This window comes from Leuciscus leuciscus (assembly GCF_965113295.1).
Source record: "Leuciscus leuciscus genome assembly, chromosome: 24".
Lineage (NCBI taxonomy): Eukaryota > Metazoa > Chordata > Actinopteri > Cypriniformes > Leuciscidae > Leuciscus > Leuciscus leuciscus.
In genome coordinates this window covers 26,520,713-26,545,363 of record NC_138723.1, presented here as the reverse complement: position 1 = coordinate 26,545,363, position 24,651 = coordinate 26,520,713, and the positions used below count along the sequence as shown (strand labels likewise).

Here is a 24,651-nt window from a genome sequence, read left to right as displayed (position 1 = left end):
TAAATCACAATTAAGACATACAAAGTCAGAATTATGATATACTAAGTAATATTTATGAGATAAAAAGTCATAATTATGACAAAATCGAATGACAATGGTCAATTATGAGATAAACTAATTATGACAGTCTTCTAAATGATGACATAAAGTCAAATTTATTGTCATAAGTATTGACCTTTCATGTCATCATTTTTTACTTTTTATCTCATAGTTATGACTTAATATCTTAATGTAGACTCTCCCGCGGTTTCACAGATGAGGCTTAAACTAGTCCCAGACTAAATATGCATGTTTGAGCTGTTTTAACTGAAAGCAACTTACACTGATGTATCTTAAAATGTCAGTGCCATTGATTTGTCTCAAGATGCACACCAGTAATGTTTTTTCCTAAGGTATAAGCTATACGAAGGCCTAATCCTGGCTTAATTTAAGCCCTGTCTGTGAAACCAGGCCTATATATCATAATTATGACTTTTTATGATTTACCAAAGCATGATTTTTTTTCCTTTTGTGGTGGAAATTGGCTTTCATAGTGAGGAGTGGATGAAAACACAACCCAATTATCTTGGCCTTCAACCTTTGTGTCCAAATGAATTACATCATTGACAAGAGATGATTGTAACCACACACTTTTCTAAAACAAAAATCCAGTTTCCGAACTTCCCAGAATCATTGCCTAAGACAGAAGTGGTGTGGTGCTGTTGCCGAACTGAGACCGAACAAATAAACATCTAATCAAGTGATCTAGAAAGCAGAGTTTGCTCTTGGGTGTTTTGCGGGCAAAAGGAACACAGGGGAAACAACTGGTATAAACAGACAGACGATACTGTTATTATCCTATAAAAGTTACATCACAAAGCCTTTTAAATTTAGTCCTTCCTGCATAAATGATGATGGGGAAAAGAGCAAACAGACGGATAAAGTTACACGTGTGAGAGTGTTTATGAGACATTGAAAAAGAATAAAGTCTGTTTTAAAACTATAAAATATGAACACCCTCTCATTCTGAGGTCATCTCATTACGCCTCGGACACGAACACTCAATAAAATGTGATTTATTATTCCATGCACATTGTATCATAGTCTAAATAGTTCAGTAAGCTCGTATTTTCTTACATGAATATCCATTGATTTGTATTACTTCTGTCTGCTCTAATAGCAACATATGCATTTTCATCTGTAGCCTACTTTGTAAACTGCAAAGAATCTGCCTTGAGCAATGTGTCAGCACATCAGCCCTATCGTAAACACACACATACACAGATGTCAGGACACCTTGGCACCGAAACCAAGAGAGCTTAGAGAAATAAACAGAATGAATGACGGTGTCATCACCGGCACCTGAAGCCAGCGACGTATCAGACAGCTCTCAAAACACTGAGTGTGTGCAGGGAATGTAGAAAGGTGCATTATCTAAAAAAAAAAAACTAAAAAAAAAGCACACTGAGAGTTCCAGCATTATTATTTATGGTAATTTTGACCTAATGCAGACTTTAAAACATAATTCAAATGTTGTTGTAGAACAAAGCGTGAAAGTCTCTTTAAGTAATGCTAACTACAGAGCTTGTACTTACAAATCTAAAACCGCTACAAGTTATTCCTGAGGGAACCCATGTGGTAAAAAAAAAAAAACAGATCTATATCACACAAGCACAACACACGTTTAAGTGGCATTAGATATGCCATGCTAAGCCTTTGGCCTACAGCTTGGTAACGTAACACCTTTATTGAGTCCAAATAATTACATTTGTTTGCTCGAATGTTTGTCTAGAGGCCGTTGGTTGTAATGACAGCGCCGTCACTAGAAGAGCACTCGAGTCATTTATCCAAGACTTCCGTGGACCATCTGTCAGAGGTGATAATGGCTGATGGTTAATTGCACCTCATGGCCCATTAGCTGCTCATAAAGGCAGGTGTGTAGTTCATAGATAGCTTTTACAGGGGTGCAATGGCACAAACAGACTGGCAGATGCGACTCGTAACGGCTCCTATTTCCAGGCATTAATACAATTACGACCCTTTCCTGCCAAACGCAACAAGATTACTGAGAGTGAACAGACAAAGATGGGTTTTGATGGATCAAACTAATTAAACACATGCCTATCTATCTATCTATCTATCTATCTATCTATCTATCTATCTATCTATCTATCTATCTATCTATCTATCTATCTTCTATCTATCTATCTATCTATCTATCTATCTATCTATCTATCTATCTATCTATCTATCTATCTATTCATGTCTATCCATCTATCTCTATCTATCTATCTATCTATCTATCTATCTATCTATCTATCTATCTATCTATCTATCTATCTATCTATCTATCTATCTATCTATCTATCTATCATCTATCTATCTATCTATCTATCTATCTATCTATCTATCTATTCATGTCCATCCATCCATCCATCCATCCATATCTATCTATCTATCTATCTATCTATCTATCTATCTATCTATCTATCTATCTATCTATCTATCTATCTATCTATCTATCTATCTATCTATCTATCTATCTATCTATCCATGTCCATCCATCCATCCATATCTATCTATCTATCCATGTCCATCCATCTATCTATCTATCTATCTATCTATCTATCTATCTATCTATCTATCTATCTATCTATCTATCTATCTATCTATCTATCTATCCATGTCCATCCATCCATCCATATCTATCTATCTATCTATCTATCTATCTATCCATTCATGTCTGTGTATCCATCCATCTCTATCTATCTATCTATCTATCTATCTATCTATCTATCTATCTATCTATCTATCTATCTATCTATCTATGTCTGTGTATCCATCCATCTCTATCTATCTATCTATCTATCTATCTATCTGTCTATATATCCATCCATCCATTCACCCACGTCTATCTATCCATCTATCTATCAATCTATATCTATCCATCCATCTCTATCTGTCTGTCTGAATATTGAGCTTGGAGTGTCGATAGATTGTCATTGTATTTAGTCTGAAAAACTGCTTAACATTCATAAAAGATCTAAAGACTCGCCAAAGTGCCTCAGCTGTCTTGTTCCCCCGCTGTGAGGGTTTCTCCTCCTGATATACAGCCTGATGCTGCTGTGTTTGCTCTTGGTGTTGGCGTGGTTAATCAATGAGGTGCCGGCGGAGGGGAAAAGCGCTTTCTTCTCACCGTTAATCATTTACTTAGCTCTCGCTCATGCTTTCAGCACGAGTGGATGGTTCACATTGAAGTCAGCAACTTCTTGCGCACATCTGCCCTCCAGACAACCTCTGGACTGGCTTGCGAGAAGATATGTTGCTTCGCACGTCATTTATTTCCTACGTGCATGGGCTTTAAACAAATGTGAGCTTCAGATCATTTTATTTTATATATAACATTTTATTTTTTTATTTATATTCCCCCAGGAAAGGCAATTTCAGTCAGCTTATTGACAGCCTGAATATAAGTGCATGGCCACTGCCTCAAAATTCACATCAGGACATACATAATTACACAAGCATCAAAACTCTATTCGAGAACTAATTTACACCATTCCTCACAACAAGTTGCCAATCTTATAAACCCTGTCGTTTGAGAGTCTAGCTTAAAATAATGTAGACATGCTATGCTTTGAAACTGGTGCAAACAGATTGTCAACCACCATGCTGACACTAAACAGACATACATATTCCAGCTGTTTCATATTAATAGTTACTTAACATTCATTCACATTACTGGAATTTAGCGTTGCAGGACACCAAACAAACAGTAATCGCACCTTAAGACCGTAACAGCAAGCAATGAGTAACAGATTTCATTTGTAGCTTATCTCAACATATAGAAACTCCCATAAATCTGTGTGACACCATCTTCTAACTAGGCACAACATTACATTTATAACCATAAGTTAATTTTTCCACATTGAATTTTTCCAGGCAACCACAGCCCGTCGGAACATATTTGACATTTAAAGATTAAGTGTGTAATTTCTCCACGACTAGCATTGCCAAATGGCAAAAATGACTATCAAATAACTATTTTCAAACAGGTTTCCTAAACATTCACTTCATCTGCCATTGGTCAAACAAACAGATAGTCCCGCCCCCAATTCAAGCTTTTGGTCAACATAGCCAATCTTCCTATGTCGAGCTGGTCGGATCAAATTTTTCAGGGAACATGAACTTACAAACGGTGTTGTTCTTATCATATTAAGTTGAGTCATATTGAGACATATTATGTGTAGCATGATTTTGGACCAATGAGATTTCATTGTGGGCGGGGCTATCCAGAGCCACACTGCAGAAATATAATCAAGTGACAAAATGCTGCTTGTCACGGTTGCAGCTGGTTAGGACACGGTGTTGCGGATCAGGTTTCTTGATCAAAAAAAGGAATAAACAAGCTCATACAAAAATAATAATTATTATAATAGTAATATAAAACAATAGTGTTTATATAATTTCATATTTGTACAATTTAACCGCATTTACACAGCCAGCATACTCTAATGGGTAACACTTGCAATTATTTTTCCAACCCATTGACTTTGCTGGCGATGACGAGCATTCTTTCCATCTGCGATGCTTTTTGAACATCTTATTTGTGAGGATCTGATCCCTCTGAAGGACAAAACGTTTGGTAGTTCCCCACACAAGCCTCTCTGTTTTGATCAGTCTTGATTTAGAGAGTTGGCTGGTGTGAAACGTTTCCTCCTGCTTGCGTTTCTGTGCTAGAACGGCCCAGGCTGAACTCCTCAGTCTCTGAGCCTGCAGAGTTTATGAGTCAAAGGAAGCAGAGAAATATAGCGATCCTCTGTGAAAATAGAGGTCCGGGTGTTCTCTACTGTCAGCGTTTTTTGAAGGACCGAACAGTTTGTTGTGGGGGAACTGTTGGGGGGGTGCATGGTTCTTCAGGTTCAGACTCTCTTAAGAAGACAGAGTCCGGCTCGGAGGAGCAGGTGGAACTTCGTTCATTCAGGATGACCTGAGAGTACATGGGCTCCAGGGGCACACAGAGGTCCAGATACTCCTGAAGGGAAACACATATGTTAATAAGTAATTCCCATGATGCACTGGAATGAGAACAGTGAACATTGTCATCCAAGTTTGCGGTGCAGGATGCTTAAATTTTGAGCCAAAGCCTTAACAGAGATGCCCACGATGCGGATTTCAAATCAGTTACTTTACAGTTGTGAGGAGTCATTTTGAGTAGGATGCTGAGTTGAAAAGTAGCTACCTACACAGTCTGCTGGCCTTACCTGATTGGACATCATGGACAGGGTGCGATCAAGGTCTTCTACCAGCTGTTTAAAAGTTGGCCTATGCGTGGTAACCGCATGCCAGCAGTCTCTCATCATCAGGTATCTGAACAAAAAAAAAAGAAAAAAAAAAAAATTGCATAACTGAGTCATTATGTAAAGACAACCTGAACTAATTTATTTTCTTATTCAATTTTATTGTACACAGTGCATTAGTGCATTTCATTCAAAAGAACAATATTTGAATTACTGCTAAAGTAACCAATATTGGAAAAAATATAAACTTTTGTGTGCCACATTTTTGAAAGATTTATTTATTCAAATAATAATAATAATAAATACATTTGAAATATAATCATAATTAATTAAAACAAAATTAATACTAATACTACTACTACTACTACTACTAATAATAATGATAATAAGTAATCGTTTCACTTAATATTTATTTATTTTAATAATAATACATGTATGTATTTATTTTAATAATAATAATAATAATAATATTAATATTGATACTAAAATAAATAAATATTAAAATAAATCAAATTAAACAGTCTATTTCTAGTTATTTGTCATTATGAAAGTTAATCTTCTTGTGAATTACATTTTAATACAAGTTTTAATTAAATTAAATTCAGAAGCATTTTTAGTTGCGAATTAAAATATCTGAATGAGCCATTTTACTCAAAAAGTAAAGTTTTAATTTCTACTAAGGTAACCAAGAGTGGAAAAATTATTATTATCATTATAAAAGCAAACAAACAGATAAATTATATAATATTTTTCACTCAAAAATATGTCACTACGAAAGGTAATTTTTTTGTTAATGCCATTTTTAAAGATTCTATTTAATAAAATTAAGAGAGGCATCTTTTAGGCCGTGTCCACCAAAGCGTTTGTAGCCAGCTGAAAACGGCAGCGCTCTTCTGAAAACGCCTAGCTGTGGGCGCTAGATAGCGTTTCTGCGACACAGCGGCTTTTTCAGTTGAGACGCAATAAGTTCTCTGATATGGAAAATCCACGGAAATGTTACTAGTATCTGATTTCGAAAATAGTTTGTTTCTGAATATAATGATGTCGTATTTGTAAAGTATATAAAGTAAAGTATTTGCTCTGGTTCTTGTTTTCAATGATTTTGTTCCACTGTTTGCTGCTTGTCATTTGTTGCTGTTGTACAAGAAGGATGTGGTGGTCGGAGTGGTATTTGTCCCGCCCCTCCTCCACTGTGATTGGACGGCTGGGTAAAAAGTGACAGTGATGAGCGCTGCGTTTTACCCAAAGTTAAAGAGTGTTACAGTGTACAGTGTTAAAGAGACGCTCAGCGCCTTGTCACGCTGCAGCCGTTTGAAAAAACAACATTGAAAACAACTGGAAAAATACGCTAGACTCGGGGAAAAATGCTTTGATGGACACACGGCCTTAATCACTAATTAAAATATGTGAAAGGGCCGTACAGCTCCTGAGTGCAGGCTGAGGGTCTGTCCATGCGATGACCTTCTCGCAGGAGCTTGAAGAGCTCTTCCACAGGGACTCCGGGATACGGCGAGCCCCCCAGAGTGAAGATCTCCCACAGAAGGACCCCAAAAGACCACCTACAAACCCGAGAGCATTTCATCAGTACCAAGACATAACCAAGAAACAGAACTTTTATAAAGTGAAAGCATTGATGTGAGGATGGAATGGAAAACAAATGAGCCATCTTACACGTCACTTTGATGTGTGTAAATCCTGTCAAACAAAGCCTCAGGTGCCATCCATTTGACAGGCAGCCGGCCCTGAAGAAGAAATAAAGATGTTCACTTGTCATAAATTGAATATTTGGACTATAAATATGACTGTTTGAAGAACTGACTGCTTACATTTGTGGTCTTCTTGTAGTAATCTATGTGATGAACGTCCCGGGCCAGACCAAAGTCTGCTATCTTCATTACATTATCCTCTGTTACAAGTACATTGCGTGCTGCCAAGTCTCTATGGATACACTGTTGAGGAGTGCACAAAGACCAAAATATTTATTTTAGCCCACCCTTTAAAGAAATTATGAAATTTTATTAAAAAAAAAGACTAAATAATGTGACAATACCTTTTTGGATGCCAGGTACTCCATGCCACGAGCCACCTGGTAGGCACAGGAGACCAAGTCTTTAATAGACATGCTCTCGACAGAAACCTGGTCCGGATTGTAACAGTACTCCATGCCAAGCGGCCGGCGGGCACGCAGGTATTCCCGCAGGTTTCCTTTAGAGGCGTATTCCACAATGACGTAAAGAGGGCCTGGAGGAAGGAGATATCAAACAAACATTTCCAGATGTTCCAGCATCTTCAAATGCCACATGATTGTAAGAATCCTCAGACGGGCTCTTACCATCCTGGGTACAAGCTCCGAGCAGGTTGATGATGTTCTTGTGTTTTCCAATCATCTTCATCATCTCCATCTCTGAGATGAGGTCCGACAGGTCCTTCTCAGTGGCGTCAGCTAATAAAAACATGGAACATGTTGATGAGGTCTGGTTCGACAGAAGTAAACATCTGATAAATAATGTGATTTGGTCTTTTTTGTGGATTTTAGTCCATGTCTTTTGGCTCTACACTCCCAAAAGTCATTTCTTAATCAGTATTTTTGTCTGATTTTCCAGGAAATAAATAACTAAAAGGCCCACCCACACCAAGGACTATAATAATGATAAAGATATAGTTCTAAAGATTGTCTAAAAAGTCCACACAACAATTATAACGATAACTGCACCGAAAAACGATATTGTTGAAATCACTTTCAGAACGATTTTTTTCCAGCTGATGAATGATAAAAGCATTGACAGCCAATCAGAATCCATCCTATTTTAAAGAGCTCGAGCAATTAAAGCGGCAGATGATAAACTGCAGCACGCATTATAATAAACCTTAAAATAAAGAGAATATATTGTGTTATATTATTAAACATGATTATTAGTATTAAAATAAATAAATAAATTTAATTATTTTAGAAAAATATTATTCTGGATATATAAAATAAATAATTAATAAAAATATAAAATGAAATAAAAAACAATTTGCCAATGGTGTATGAACAATTAACTTAATTCAAGATATATTTTCAAATCAAGTAAGAGTATAAAGAAAATGTACACAATTTTGCTCAAAGTAAATTTACCTTGTTTTAAGATTTTTTCACAGAAAAACACACAAAACACTTTTTTTGCAGAGCAATATATTCTGGTCCCTCCTTCAATGTAAATTTAAGAGTTTTTGTAACTTTATCACTAATCAGTCAGATCCCTTAGAATCTTCATCAAACTATTTAATGGTGTCTTTTAGGCTGTTAATTTGCAAAACCACATACATTTCAGCATCTTCACAGCGACTTTAGTTATTCGGTTGGGCTTGTCCTTGTCCACTCCAATGGCTTCACCCATCACCACCAGACCAAAGCAGCCCTCTCCCAGAGGTTTCCCAAGTACTAGCCTGTAACAAACATACAGATGGACAAAATTGCTAAATGATTTCTAAGTTGACCCTTGTACACAGAAAATTAAGTGAGAGAAGTTCAATTTTCAAGTGAGCAGTGGTCGTACCTCTCTCGGGGCACCTCCCAGCACGGGTCCTGGGGCAGCTCGTACTCAGAGACCCCTGACAGCATGGGGGTCCCGCTGGAGGACAGTCGTGAAGGACGGACCAACATCACACCAGAGTTCAGAGACGAACTGGATTCCACCGACACCTGTAGGCAGAGGAAGCAGAACAGGTGTTTTTAAAGACCTTAAGATGGACACAAGGGTCTTTCTTTAAGATACCAGTACGTCAAAGCCCTTATCTGTTACCTGTCTGCGGAGAGGAATGCTTTTGGCCAGCTTATGGACGGCCAGCTGGCTGTTGAAGTCGTTCTTCTTGGAGGAGCTGCGGACTTTGACGATGGTGGCGATTCCCACCATGAGGAAGATGAGGAAGAATCCCACGCAGTAGATCAACACCTCCAGGTAGGACTGACTGGGAACTGCAGAGGGAGCGATGGGTGCTTATGGGGCAAACACAACGCTATGGTCAGTAACCAAAACTAGATTTATACCTCTTCTGAGGAATGAGAATGTTGCTATGGGGTTTTAAATATTTATCGGGCTGTTGCTATTAAGAAATATTTTTCTGAAAAAGTAAAAAAAAAAAAAATCATAGTGATGGTTGGCATAGAAAACAGCATTAATAAGGTTGAATCCACTTATACAGTTTCAACTGACATCAAAAACACCTCTGTTACTGTGTCTACAGCATTAAACAGTGCTTTGGACTGACACACACTGGTAGATGCTGGTGACAGGCACACACGCACACGTATCCACACATACACACACACACACCGAGCTCTGTTTTATTTCAACCAGTGCATTTGACACTATTGGCACCGAGAAGAGAGCACAAGCTCCCTTTGTTGCCACATAATGGCTCCTTTGTGGAGTAGTATTTCGCCCCACATTCTCCACCGGCATGAGGCTGCAGTCGTCCCATGCACAAGTATGAAATGGAAACATCCTGGCCAAATTGTCCTGGGAGGCCAAAGAGACACATAACTACACCTGATGGGTTGTTATTAAATTAAAGCATCGTATAGATCTGAGCTGTTCTCTGTGGTTGAAATAAAACAAAGTCTCCAGAAGATAAGGAACCTAATTTTTGTGGTGCTTGATCATTAACAACTTCATATATTTTAATGATGCAGTGATAACGCACACCAAGTCACAATTAACTCAGATTATAGTCAATGAAATGATAAAGTTGTTCCAAAATTATACTGTTACCCATATGGCATTTTAAGGCATCATAATCATGCTCCACACACAATGGTGGTTAAAAGATTATGCTGCCTTATAAGATAATTCATTTTTGATGAATTCTAAGGCTGCATCACATGCATTCTTTCCAAAGAAGGCAATCCCATTATGCATTGCGACTAGCTTGGTCAAAATAAATAATCCCAGATGGTGCACAAGTTGAGGAAAATATTATAAATATGTTGATATTTCAATCAGTACAAAAAAAGTATGAATAAAAATAGTTCAATTGACTATTTTAGCCAATATTTTTCGTGTGTCATTTATTTTAATGCCTAGAGCAGAGGTTCTCAACCGGTGGCCCTCAGCAAACTTCCAAAGGGGTCTCTCTCTAGATGCATCCTCTAGATGACTTAAAATGATTAGAATAAGACATAACAAGCATTAAAATAAGCCCAAACAATAACAAAAATAAAAGATATTTCTTATTTGAATTCACCCCCTCAAAAGATTTTATTCGCTTTGAAGAACCAAGGTTCCCACGGTCTTGATACATAAGCCTAATTTTAAAAGTGTGATTACTAGACCTGGAAAAGTCATGAAAATTAAAAAAAAGTCTTGGGCTTTAATTAATAAAACTGCGTAAGAATTTTATAATTAATATACTTTTTTTTGTCATTTAAAGCTCTAAAATTGCAATTTCTAGTGGAAGTGATAGCAAAGTTATTGCAAATTTGCGGGGCGCAAGAAGTCATAACCCATACTGAGTTTTCCAAATATGCTACTTATGAGGTTCAATCAAAGTTAGGATGCTGCCTTAGAACACCAAGATAGCTTGTAAGATATTCTCGTATCATAGTCTGCTTACTCTCAGAATGAACATAACTGATTTAATCGGAGTAAAGGTGACTTGGTGTGCACTAACCGCTCATTAAAAATACAAAGATAGCAGGACAGAGTGAGAAAACAAGGAATTTAGAGGAAGAAAAGAAGAAGAGGTGAAACAGTGCCATAACTGGTGTCATTTGCCAGGTCAATGGGAAGTAAAACCTACTGAGGGAACCTTAGTAAGATAATACTTCTATAGGGGAAGATGTCACTAAAATCCAAATGTTTGGTCTACTCGTCATGCTGGTGCCATGCATGGGTGGTTTTGCACCTGTGGACGGCCACACACGTTCCCATAAAACACCTCACCCTTTGTCAACGGTGCAAAAGATACACCGGCTAAAGTGACAGCTGAGTAAATGCTCTTTGACTTAAAAGTGGTTCACCTGAAACTGGCAATTGACACAAACAAATGGCCACTGTTGGGAGTGATGGACAAGAAGGAAAGGTCTTGAGAGGACAGGAAAGAGTCGCCGGATACCTTTGACAACGGTCAACCATGCTGAATGATGGGAGATCCCGATAGAATTGCCCGCCAAGCAAGTATACTCCCCAGCATCCTCAAAGGACACATTCCTCAACTGGAGCATCTCCATCTCTTTGTCGGTGGTGTTGAGGCCAGCCGTCTGGAAGAGAACGAGAAAAGCAGACCCGAGGCCCAAGACGTGAGGGGAAAGGAGGAGGAAGCAGGACCACATTGAGCTTGGGGAGTTGTTGTTTTTGGTTGTTTTAAAAAACAGTTAGACGCTCCCAAAGCTCAGAAAGCCACCTGAAACCTTTCCATCACCTGTAGAGAGACCAAATATCACTGCCCAGCACCATCACCACCAGTCTACCTCCACCTACATCAGGCAAGCCACATGGAGAGTCTCTCCAGTAAGACCCAATCCATAGCCAAGGAATTATTGCCATTGTTTGGGTCAACTGGAAGTTTCCATGGCATTATTGAATAGGAAAACCCAAAGCATGAGAGAAACCCAAAGCGAAAACCTCTACAGAGTTCATTTCAGACTAGCCTGTGATCAAGTTACCTTGTCTAAGGACAGTTAACCAGGCTGACTGATTGGCTTCTCCTATATAATTGGACACTTTGCATATATACTCGCCGCCCTCTTCTTCTGTGACATTGTAGAGTGTCAGCACCTGGGTGTCCGAGCTATTGACCCCCGAGTGCTGGAGACAACAAGAGACCAAATTCATGACATCCAGTCCCAATCCACCACATCCTAATATGTGTGGATCACTTATACGAAACCGCTGCATACAAGTCGGACTTGAGCAAATTGGCTGCATTTCATCGTAAAACCTTTACCTTTAGGACGCGTACGTAAGGGAGTCCATCAGGTCCCAGTTGGCTTCCGTTCACCAATATGTGTTTGAGCCACTGGATGTGAGGCTGGGGATCGCTGAAAACCTTGCATACAAACTCTACATCACTGCCAACCACAGCCGTTCGGTTTGCAGGGAGACCAGCATACAGGATGGGCCTGTGAGGTGATCGCTCTGCAATATACACAAGGGGGTTTTGTGAGGCTTGAATTTAATTGCAATATTTATTCTTGAACTGCCACTGGTCGAGACTGAGACGTGACTGACCCACTACATCCAGCTGATAGGTGTGATTGATGCTTCCGTATTCATTCTCCACCAGGCATGTGTAGTTGCCCTTGTCTGAGGGAACAACAGACTCCATGATTATGGTCCACATGTGTTCCCGCAGCTGAGAATGGAAGAAAATAAATATTCTTTAAAATAGATTCATAAAATGTTTATTTTGAATATATACACTGCCAGACAAACTAAAGTCACCGTTTGGATTAAATTGGAAAATGCTTATGAGTCAATAATTGGATAATTGCATGTTAAATGTTTGGCAACAGTTCTTCTAACCATAATTGATGGAGCATGTAGTTGATGACAATGTCATGCTCCCTCAAAACCATTCTTTCATAATCTGAGCCTGATGAATCTTGACATTGTCATCCTGCAATATGGCCATGATGTGTCTCATACATGGTTGTTTAAGAAATGAAAAGCTACACACTCCATCAATTAGGGTTAGAAGAACTGTTTCCAAACATATAACATGATCCAATCCACTTTTTTTTTTTTGGCCAGGCAGTGTATATATATATATATTTGTGTGTGTTTTTTTTAAATTGATAAATCAGGGTTTGAATCAATTCATTGAAACAGATTGATTTTAAAATGGATCATGATTTTGAAACTGATTCACAGAAATTAATCAAACTTACAAATGGACATTTTTGCTTAAAGAAACAGTATTTTGCCCCCTTAGTTGGAAATGGCTGATGTAACAATCTTGAATCTTGAAATTGGCAGCAAAATATTTTGTGCATATTCAGTATATCACTAAGCCTTAATCACTACGGCTACCTACTCGTAACCAGACCTCTCATGTTGCCTGCACATTTAAATCAGGGTGTGTGTATTCAGGTGTCGGGTTCAGGGTGTCGAGATTAAGGCTGTGATTTTGGCCTATTGTGAGCTGAGGTTTCAGCTTTCCTTCTCTCGGCTCAGGTGCAGAGTAAATGAGGGTTGTATGTCCCACATAACAGTGATATCACAACAGAAGTCAGCTACTGAAGTCTTCTCATGTGCAAACGTACCTTGTAGCCCCCGATGCGCTGGTCTCTTTTGAACTCTTTTCCATTCTTGAGCCAGCGTAGTTTCGGAGTTGGGTTTCCCTCGGCCTGACATCGGAATTTCACCGTTCTGCTGGCCGGAACGGCATGAAGCTTTTTTTCCATCTTTTCAGGCTGAGCCCAGTGAGGTGCCATCGCTAGAGAGAAAATATGGTATTTAACAAAACAACAAACATTTCATAATTTGATTTTCATCCTGAAAAAGAGAGCGCATGCTTACGTAAGAGCTCCTGGCTACTTGACGGCTTGTTCTCTTCTGACGATGACTCATCGTCGTCCTCATCCTCGGAAGACGCTACTGCGTGACCTGTGACACAGTCGAGAGAATAAAATCATACAGCCGTCCATAAAGGTCAGAATGAAGCTATTTCACCACGCGCAATTTCAGACGTCACAACTTCAGCAACAAACATACAGATTTATTTATTTATTTGTCTGTCTCTCCACTAGAATCCTGGCCAGGGAGCAAAGAATAGCAGCAGATTAAGAAAGGAGAGGTTTGCAATGCTTTTAATTTTTTATTCACAATATATTAGGTTAGTGAACGGAATGAACGCATCCGCCCTTCACAGAGCGCCGGACAGTGAGAGCGCATGAGTCACTGCAGGCTCCACTCCAGATCCATGCCCACGCTCGAATCACACAGACGCAAACACACACACACACACACACAAACTCACTCTAGGGAGCTGTCTAACAAATTCACCACTGAACGCCTGACACATTCCACAGCTGAACAGGGAGAAAAGACCTCACAAAGCCTCAGTTGCTCATCTATGACAACAATACGACCTCAAAAAGCAAATGATATGAAAGTGACTTGTCACTTGTTTTCTTGTTCATTTGCTTAGAAAAATAACAGAACTACTTTCTTCTACAAGCTACATCATTTCAGATATCATTCATGTCCATAGCACAAACGGTGAGGGACAAGTCAGGGGTTTAAAAAAAATACACCATCAGCCATACCCAAAAAAAAAAAAAAGAACAAAAGGTGTCATTTGCAGAGAAAATGGTTTCTTCGATATAAAAACAAAGCTCATCCTCTCTAAGCTCCTACAAGACGTACCTGTCACATTAACGATGAAATAGGCAGAGTGGTTGCCCAGAAAGCTCTGGACAGTGCAGGAGTAAAGCCCAGAGTCTGTCGGCTTTACTGACCCGATCTCCAGCTGGCCCCCGTTCACCCACATGTGGTCTCCATTCAGCAATGCAGCGTGGTCTCTCGTCCAGATGACCCCTAGGCCTACAATCGGGGTCTCGTCTTGAGCCAAGCACTGCAGCACCAAACGCTCCCCGGGGAACAATGTGTACAGCTCCATTTCCACCTCTGTTCGGACTAGTGATGGAACAGAAGACCAGCATGGAATGTTTGGCAAAGGGGGCGCTGGATCAAAATCGGCATTTCAAAACAAAGTGTGAGACAAGAGACAACGCTGGTCCAAAGGAAACTGAAGAACCACTAAACTTAAATAAGGGCCATGACTAACAAAAAGAGGCGTGAGTTTGTAAAGCACTATGGAGAAAGAAAACTACATAAGGAATGCTTTAAAAAAACAAAACACAAAAAACTAACTAATGAAATTAGTTTAAAGAAACTCAGTATAGGAAAACTGATGACCCAAAGTCCAAAGATGAAAAAGTTATGCAAGTCAGATATCCGGAAATAACACTCAAGACCACATCTGGGGAATATTTTTAACCAAATTAAAAGAAAATAATTATTATATTTGAAATTAAGCCTTTAGCCTTTTTTTTTTTTTTTTGCATTATGACATTTTCATGAATATTTAGCACATTTCAATTAAGCAAATTCCAGTTATGCCAAAATAACAATATCTTTCTTTTGACTGATATCATGATTTACAATAAGAATGTAAAATAAAGATAGTATTTGTTGTTCTACATTTAATCATGTTGTTTTATAATAAAAATAAAAATAAAAATAAATAAAATTACAACGAATGACAGTTTTACAAAAAAGTAAAATATCTGAAAATTAAGAGAATATTTTGATGTGAAAATTAAGCACATTTTCCCAAGATAACACTGGCAATACAAAGTATCCAAATAGTCTTAAATATTATTTCCTAAATAAACGTATATAATTAATCGTAATATAATTATCATAAAATATCATTCTTTTTAAAAAATCTTTCAAATTTTTACATTTTTTACATTTGTTTTTGATGTGCAATGGGGCCCAGGGTCTTTATCATGAGATTCCCCCATGAATTCAATATTGCACTCTGCTCAAACACTTTGAATCAAAAACACAATCCTGTCAGGAAGAAATGCTATTCTTCCTTTACAAAAGAATGGGAAGTTCTGAGGTTAAAAATGAAACAGTTTAAAGATTAACCTCCTGTGACCCACTACACTTATTAGGACTGAGTTTCAGTACACACAAACAAAAGCCAAAAACAAAAACCCTGACGCCAGAGCATACTGCAGTTCCCATTCAAAGAGACCCCCCACCAACCTTAAGTCACCTTAATTGTCAAACAAACTAATCCTTCCCTTTTGTCCTCCACAACGTTTCCTGACAATGCGAGTGGATCCGTAAGAGATGGAAGGGGGAAAGAGAGTCAGTTTGGAGAGACAGAGAAGAGCCTATAACAGCAGGTTCCTCGGCTAGTTGTCATGGAGATCTCACTTGAGCCAACTGGAGGTATTTCCTGGATCACAGGCCCCTTAATCCCAGCAATGAAACGGGACGAGAGGGGGGTGGGATCAACTTTCGTTTCAGCCTAATTTAACCAAAAAAAAAAGCATGCCGAGCAGGAAAAGTAGAGGCTGGGGGAGATGCTGGCCTTGAAATGAGGACTGATGTCTTATCGTATATACTTCCATTCACTTTATTTTCAATCATTCCAATCACTTACTAGAGCAGAAACAGGACACACACCGACACCGTAAACCTCACATTTACAAGAAAAACAGGACATATAACTGGAGTTAAAAGGGTTGACAACTCCCAGCATGCCTTTTGATGCCTAAACGTCTGGCTGTTACTATTGTTGCAATTAATCCAGCAAAGATATTTTTAGGAGTCTACCGTTCGTAAATACTTCATAGTCATAGTCTTCATAGACTGGTTTTGCTTAAAGTGGCAAAAAAAAAACCCATTAAAATATCAATGTAACCATTAACATTTATAGGCCAAATGAGAGTGTTGTTTTTAAATTACTCTTAAATTTCAATGGTTTCATCAAGTGAACTGGTATGTAGTCTGGGTAGTACGGTTTTTAGTTGCTATGTATGATATTTATTTACTAATATTGTTTTTTTCCCCTCTGATCTCCACAACCATTTAAGAACAGACCCATTTTTGGGGTTTAAAAACGAGGCAATCACAATAGCATTTTAAAAAGGCTAATGTAGTGAATGTTAAGTAAGAATATCTTACAAAGCTATTGTACAAGTTTCACCTAAAAGGGGCATTTTGCACATAAAACAGTGCATAAAAAATGTAGTCCTCATCATGCGGGAATTCAAACCATTCCTCTGGTCAAATTGGAAGCAGTTGATAACAGGAGGAGGAGCGCACCACCTATATGGCCGAATGGGGAAACTGTCAAATTAGAAGCACATTTTGTTTACGGAAGAAATTCCACAAAGCAGAAAGAATCACGATTTGTCCCTACGTCATTTGTCCCAGTCTGAAAGACCCCAAAACACAAGCATGATTTCATCGCAATTTAGACCGCTCCGAACTGGCTTCTTGGAGAACCGAAGAGAATGTGTGTGTTTTTTTTTCCCAGAGGGAGGCGGAGGCCTGACCCATTTGTCTTGGTCAGTCAGTACAGGCTGAAGTGAACAACATCTGTCATCACCTCATTATTCATCCAACGACATCTTTAAAACCCCAAAAGTCGTTTCATTTCAGATCATTACAACCCTTTTAATGAAGCAAAGCTTCAATAAAACGAGCCTCGAATCCTTATAGCTGTCCTGTCTCTCCGCATCAGCCAGGATTGCTGCTAAGCTCTGGACTTGGCTGGGAATCAATAGAGGAAGTCCTAGTCTGGATGGATTGCTGCTGGGATTTCCTGCCTGGCTAGTAATACTGCTGGGCACCGAGTTACTACAACAAGTCAATTCAGGCAAGAAGGCAAACAGACAGTTCGATCAAGCCTCACAAACAATGGACCAAGAGTTTATGCAGCGACAGGATATTTGCGATGGCTGTTTTCACATGCAGATGAGCTCTGCGGCCCACAACTTAGTACAACATATTAGTGTGTTAAGCAACTGTGAATGGACACTGTCGACTTGTATGCAAACATGCATCAATAAGTATGCAGACAATTGAGACTGTAGTGTAAGTGTTGGTGTCAGGCCGTCACATCAACAATTCTGACCGTTCCCCTTACTTACACTAAAAGGTTAAAACATATTATCAAACCACTTCATTTCACAACTATCGGGATGATTGACTAAAATTCAGACAGAAATGCTGATAATAATTTTCATGATATGGCTGATAATAGACAATTTAACATTTCAACAAAATTCAAGCGTCAACATATTGCACAGTGTGAAAATGGATATTCATTTTGAGATTGGCTAAAGATAACATTTAACAATGTTAATAAATTACTTGATTTATTCGATTAACTTTAAGTGAGCATTAGGCTGTGTACACCTACTATTAATATGTGTTTTGGTCGATTGGATCACAAGTGTGTGACGCTAAACACAGGTGTAAATGGGGTCTAAAAGGTTTTTAACTTGTCCACTTTCGACCAATTCCAGAGGTAGTCGAAAACGCATTCAACTGGATTTCTTTCGTAGTGTAAACACTCATATGGTCACATATATTCGAACAGCTGCAAAAGACGTCTACTCTCCGCCAACTGACTTAATGCGTAACCATTATGATTAAACACGATTTAAACTTTGTCGGCTGGAGACCCAAGTTTGGTTTGAAGACGAAAAGCGTACCAAGCACAATGTCCTCTCAACATTCCTGATTTCTAACACACATTCACAGCGTTCGGCGCAATCTTGTGGCTGACAGAGCAGAAATGAAAGCTAATGCTCCCCGTTTTCTGCGGTCGTGTTAATATGTAAATTGTGTGCGCTTATTTCATCCATTAAATCGAAAGATCTGGAAAAAACCCCATACATTTACCCACCCATAGACCCTTCACTCAAAGAAATCAGGACTGAAGTGGTTGAAAGTTGACAAAGGAGATGGATTAAAATACCAGGTGTAAACAGGGCCTTAGATGACAGTATAAATGTAAAAAGCTTTTAGCAAGTTAAGGATTCTTTGCAATGCTGCGCATTCTACCATGATCCATCTGAACCTCTAAGGTTTCAAGAAAGAGTGAAAGACCCCAAAGCTCCATGGACGCATAAAGGAAAAGCATCTGTAGTCCTAGAGCACACCAGACCCTAATGAGTTCCAGCTCCACTAGTTAACTCCACATCAAAAAACAGAGCCGTGACCAGAACTCTGCCGCTACATGAAGTGGAGCCTATTGTAAGAGATGATTCATAAATGCGTGTCCATCCTTGAATCACTCAAGTAAAAGATATGCTGCTTTCATCCATTTGTTCGATTTTGCGCCACCTTCGATTAAGCACATCCTGGAAGTGAACACTAGAAAAGGAAAAACGTACCTTGTTCGGTTACTGCGGGACGTGATTGGGCCAAGGGGAGGTGAGCTAGAACAACCCACAGGAGAAGCAAATGCCATGACTTCATCATCCTGAGAGAAGTCATGCCACGGCAGCTGGGCGAAGAGGGTGGGCCGAAACAGCTCATTCACACAGCTGTGGGCAGCGCTGGGCCATCAACACCAGCAGCATAGAGCTACCTGCCAAAAAAGTGAAAGAGAATGTGTACAGGAAATAGTCTAATATGGTATGCATGAATGCAAACAATTAAAAAACTAACTTTTCATAGGAATGATCTGGCTTTTTTGAAAAAAATTCCATTAAATAACTGTGCTAGAGAGTTCTGGTTGGTTAGGATGGTTGCTTACACTCTTAAAAATAAAGGTTCTTTATTGGCACCTATTTCTCAATGAAAGACCTTTAACATCCATGGAAACTTTCCACTGCACAAAAGGTTCTTTATAGTGGAAAAGGGGTTCTATGAAAGAACAGTTCTCTTAAGAACTGTTCACTGAAAGGTTCTTTAAGGAACCCAAAATGGTTCTTCTCTTTTGGAACCTTTATTTTTAAGAGTGTACTGGCCCACCACAAAGTCTCTTATTCAGGTCTCTAGATATGATTAGATTTGGAAAGTTGGAATGATCTTTAGGAGTTGAGTGCATATGTACACCAACACAATGTAAATACCACTGGGAAACTTTAATTTTGGGGACATGTTCATTAAATGAGCCTAGCAATCAAATTTGTATTAGTCAAATTTGTAATGGTAAATGCTGACTGCTTATTTAAGTTTGTATGACTTTTGTGCATCATTAAAATAGCTACAAAGTTCACTAGAAAATACTATTCATCTAGCAGACTGTGGCAACAGTCTTGCACAATCAAACTCCATGTCCCATAATTCACTGTAGCAGCACGAGGATGATAAAACACATACATAAATATCTAATATGCAGGCTTTACTCTTAATTTTGTGTATAGATCCATTTTATTCTGACCAAAATCACTTGAACACACATCACAATTATGATTTGCCAACTCTTAAGGAACCATCCAGAAGGACTAAATAATGCAGTCTTTGTAAGCATAAGAGACTTCTTTCAAAAACATGAAAAAAAATCTTACCGACCCCAAACTTTTGAACACTATTGTAAATTTCCACTTATAACTATATCAAAGAGCCACAAAACATTAGCCAACTACACTCACGCTTTGCTTACAAAGACCAGACCCCTCTCATTTACTGAAGTAATACGTCACCTGGCCATAAAGTCCATCTGGCAGTCATTAATTTGACTTCTAAGGGATTTTCATTGCTATTAAATATTAAGTTTGATTAGCATTGACAACTGTTTATGCATCAATTGACCACACCAGCAGATAAATAATTAAAAACAATTCTCCTCATTTCAATGCAACATCCATCCTTTGACATAAAATGTGAATTTAGCTGTAAGGAAAAGCTGCAAGCCTACGTAAGACTGTAACAAGAGAACATCACCAATCCAAAACTAATTTAAACATGGTTTTCCCGTACAAGTATAAAGAAAACAGAGGCCCCAAACCCCTCGACCCCTCACCCGACAGCAGCTGCCCCCCTGAGTAGGTGTAGAGAGGCCATCCCGGTGGTGTGAAACACATCTGTTAATGCTATGCCCCCCTAAGACTGGCCACTTGACACTTGGCTTTCCTTGGGATCCCAGTCACGCCTCCATCCCTGCCAAACGTTTCCCAACAAAAGACCCGTAATCTGGCGGTTGTTTTTGTATCCCCTCCTCCAATAATCGCACTGCAAACCATTTGCTCTCGCACCTTCAACTCTACCCACAATCTGATACAAAACAACTTGGTGCCATATGTTCTGCTCTCATTACTAAAAGAGTGTGGGGAATTAGAGTATTAGTGAATGCAAACAAAGACAAAGTTGTTTCAACTGATAGATTTGCAGCGTGGCGGCATTAGCACCTTCGTTGCATGGCTCAGCCTTGCGCAAGTGCGTTTAAAATACTCGACCGTGATCCGTTTTCATCTGGAGTTAAAGTACAGCAACATCCCATTGAGTTAATTGTGATCACCTAATTAGAATGATAAATGAGGGATGTCCGTCCATTACTGAGAGCTGTCGTACGGTCTTCATGCCAAAGTAATTCAGCTAAAGTGCGACCTCTTGGCTACATGAAGAGACGGTCGCTCTGCGGTGGGTGGCAAATCCTAAATGCTAGTGTGCAGCAGGTTTATGATAAAGCCATAAACGCAGTTCATTTACCTCACAGGCGCTGTCCATAACTATGTCAAACTAGTGAAATTTAAGAATCTCTTAAACTGATGAGAATGTGGAGTTTTTTTGTGTGGTACTTTTCACACATGAAACTGCGGCACGCTGGCGAGATTCAAAGAAATGTTATTGGATAAGCTATAAAAGTGTTTTGCAACAACAGTCACGAAACCGTATAAAAAAATGTGTGAAGTTCTAGAGGGATAATAGCTAACACGTTACATAGTTCTAGCAGCAGTCTGAAGGATTTTGCAATCACGCTTCATTGCTTGTGCTTTTTTATACTTGATGTACAGGAAACAAGCCATTTCCAATTTTACCAAACAAGAAAGAAAGAATTAGACCTACTACTCTCTAATGTATGGAAACTTGCCACGTAATAATTTTTTTTTTTTAAAGTCATTGTGACTTTATCTTCCAATTCTGACATTTTTTTTCTTGCAATTGTGAGTTTCTCTCACAATTCTGACTTTTATTCTCAGAATTACGAGTTTATATCACAATTCTGAGTTTATATGTAAACTTGCAATTGGTAGAAAGTCAGATTTGCGGGATATAAACTAAATTGCGAGAAAAACGTCAGAATTGCCAGTTTATAAGTGCAATTGCGAGTTATCTTACAATTCTGAGAAAAAAGTCTAATATGAATGGAAGCTTCGTTTTTCTCGCAATTGAAAGTTATAAAAACTTGCAATTGTGAGAAAAAAGAAGCTTCCATAAAACTAAAAACTTTATAAAAAAATGATGCAGCACATTACAGATTAGCAAATAAATTGAAAATTAAATGTATACACTGCAAATAAAACAATACAATTATAAAAAATTATAAATACACTAAAATTATAAATAGTTTTAATTATTTTCATATTTGGCCCTAACTAACCTTGGAGTAACTTCTTATACTTGATACTTGTACTATTCTCTTAAGCTGCTTTTGATGAAAGCATCTTCTAAATGAAGAAACTTCTACTGAACTATCACTATCAAAAGTGGAAAACAGCATTGAACCAGCAGTCCTTTCAGAGCTCTCCACAGTAATGCAAGAGAAGCATTTGAAAAGCCCATTGTGATAATTAAAGGTTGGGGTTTGCTCTGTTCCCTACCCCCCTGAGAGTCCAGCCCGGACCCTTAATTACTATGCTGCTGCATCCATGCATGACATTCCTCAACTCTTGTGTTTGTTTTGGGAGATAGTCATGCAATCCACCCCAGGAGGACCCCACCAACCCGGAGCAACCCCCTGCTCGCGACCGCCTGGGTAGTTATCAGGCTTTACACCTGTAATTGTATAGATTAGGGAAGGAAATCCAAGTGAATTATTTTCCCATTTCCCTTCCTATCCACACCTCCGTTGCCTGATGCAAACCAAAAACTCCCCAAAAAATGTAAATGACATTAATGTGTTCTGCAGTGAAGTTTCATAACATTAATGTGAATATCTAAAACTCTGAATATAAAGCTTCAGCTGCATGCAGTGAATATCCAGTTATGCTGAAAGTGATATTGAGAAGATTACCACGAGGAAACCAGTCACAGCGGGTGATTCAGAAGCCTTCTGACCAGGTGCATGGATGCAGCTTGTCTTTCAGCGCATCCAATATTACACATTCAATTTGGATGGACTCCAGTTGACACAGTCGACTGTGAGATTCGGCTGTAACTCAGCACGAGTGCCACAATAAGTCAAGATGGGCTCCTAGGGGAGGGGGGTTGCGGTTTTGAAAATATCAGTTTAATTTATGAATCATCTCTGAAATTAATGCTTGTGAAACGAAGTAGTCATCCTCAGAGATGCTGACACATATTAGAGAACCAATTCAATGATTCACTCTTGATCAGAAAGTGGCCCTAAAGGTAAACTAGCATAACGGGACTGACTCAATATTAATGGGTTCTTGACTAAAATGTTTAGGCTGACTCAATGAATGTATCTCACCCCCTCAATTCGACAACAGACGTTAGCAAGGGAACATCAGCTCAGTTGTGACACAAACCCCCCTGATTTATCATTAACACAGAAACAGATCACCCTGGAAAGGTCTGTTTCCTCAAGGAACACAATACATCCATAACAAACACTGGACAGACAATGCCACCTAGGGTTTTACAGCTCAAAATAGGTCACTTTTCATATTCATTGATATGCAAATTAAGGGAACACAATGTAGCATTCTTATTCTACTCCTGCTGTGAGCACCTATTCAAGGTTTGTCTCTTCATGAATGTGCAAATACAATGGAAATGAGAATGATTTACTTTAAAAAAAATACTATACATATATGTATATGAGGTTGCTTACTATATAAATAGGCTATAAGAATACTTCTGTATTCACCCCTCTATATAAAATTTGCAAAACACATCTTAAAAAAAAGGAAAAAGTTTCTATAAAATATGCAGATATAAAAGCGTCTTAAGATAAAGATCAAGTTTTTCTGTAGTCCTTTTTCTATTCTAGGGCTTGCAAACCATGTTCTCTTTCATATACATCAATAAGTAACATTAGGCTACAAACATCAGACCTACACACAAGATGTTGAGGTTCTTCCCAAAGTTAAAAACACTCACCTCTGGATGTTATTCTGAACACTGGGTTGTGTTGAAGTGGACTTCTTCTTCTTGGAGTTATTTTGGTTTGTAAAGCATTACTCCACAACAAGCGATCTCGGAAGAAAATGCCCCACGCTGAAGTGAATCAAAACAAGCCACCCAGCCAGATTTCTCTCGTGCAACGCGTCTGTTTTTGCAAAAGTAGCGAGAAAAAAAAAAAAGAGTCACGTTTAAACTAGCTGAAGCAAACAAAAGGTTTTGGTCCAGGTGCGTAGATGAACCTTGAGAAAACTTCTACGTCTTTGCTGTTTGGGAAGTTTTTCATTCATAAACTCGCACGAGTGTCTCGCGGCATACGAAAACGTACGAGTCAAAATAAAAGTAAACTGCTGCAAGTGTGTGTGTTTGTCTTGCGCTTTCTCTGTCGCTCACAGCAGCGCTTCTTCCTCTCGAAAGGAATATGAAGGAGTTTTTTTTTTCTTCGTACCTCCCACTTCCAGGATTTGAGGATTCAAGAATTCCACTGCCCCTTTACACCCCCCACCCACCTCTGAAACTCAATGCAGATACTGCTGCTTGTTATACCAACTCAATTCTGCTTACTATATTTACTAAATAATAGATAGATAGATAGATAG

The 24,651-nt window shown here is 38.7% G+C and overlaps 1 protein-coding gene across 3 annotated transcripts; it reads right to left on the bottom strand.

The window, feature by feature from the left end:
- Nucleotides 1-2,882: 2,882 nt before the first annotated feature.
- Nucleotides 2,883-24,480, bottom strand: fgfr1b (fibroblast growth factor receptor 1b). Of its 3 annotated transcripts, XM_082157913.1 has the most exons (17): nt 24,032-24,480; nt 19,192-19,388; nt 13,781-13,867; nt 13,525-13,697; nt 12,491-12,614; nt 12,207-12,397; nt 11,376-11,520; nt 9,065-9,258; nt 8,819-8,964; nt 8,587-8,708; nt 7,612-7,722; nt 7,330-7,520; nt 7,106-7,228; nt 6,951-7,021; nt 6,701-6,838; nt 5,244-5,349; nt 2,888-5,014 (listed from the first exon to the last, which is right to left on the bottom strand). In XM_082157913.1, the coding sequence occupies exons 2-17, from the start codon at nt 19,334-19,336 to the stop codon at nt 4,832-4,834; spliced, it is 2,250 nt and encodes a 749-aa protein (XP_082014039.1). In that variant the 5' UTR covers nt 19,337-19,388; nt 24,032-24,480; the 3' UTR covers nt 2,888-4,831. The 3 variants fall into 3 exon arrangements, with proteins under 3 accessions (XP_082014038.1, XP_082014037.1, XP_082014039.1); XM_082157912.1 differs by lacking the exons at nt 11,376-11,520; nt 19,192-19,388; nt 24,032-24,480 and adding exons at nt 11,926-12,067; nt 14,630-15,079 and having other exon boundaries at nt 2,883-5,014; XM_082157911.1 differs by lacking the exons at nt 19,192-19,388; nt 24,032-24,480 and adding an exon at nt 14,630-15,075 and having other exon boundaries at nt 2,885-5,014.
- Nucleotides 24,481-24,651: the final 171 nt, after the last annotated feature.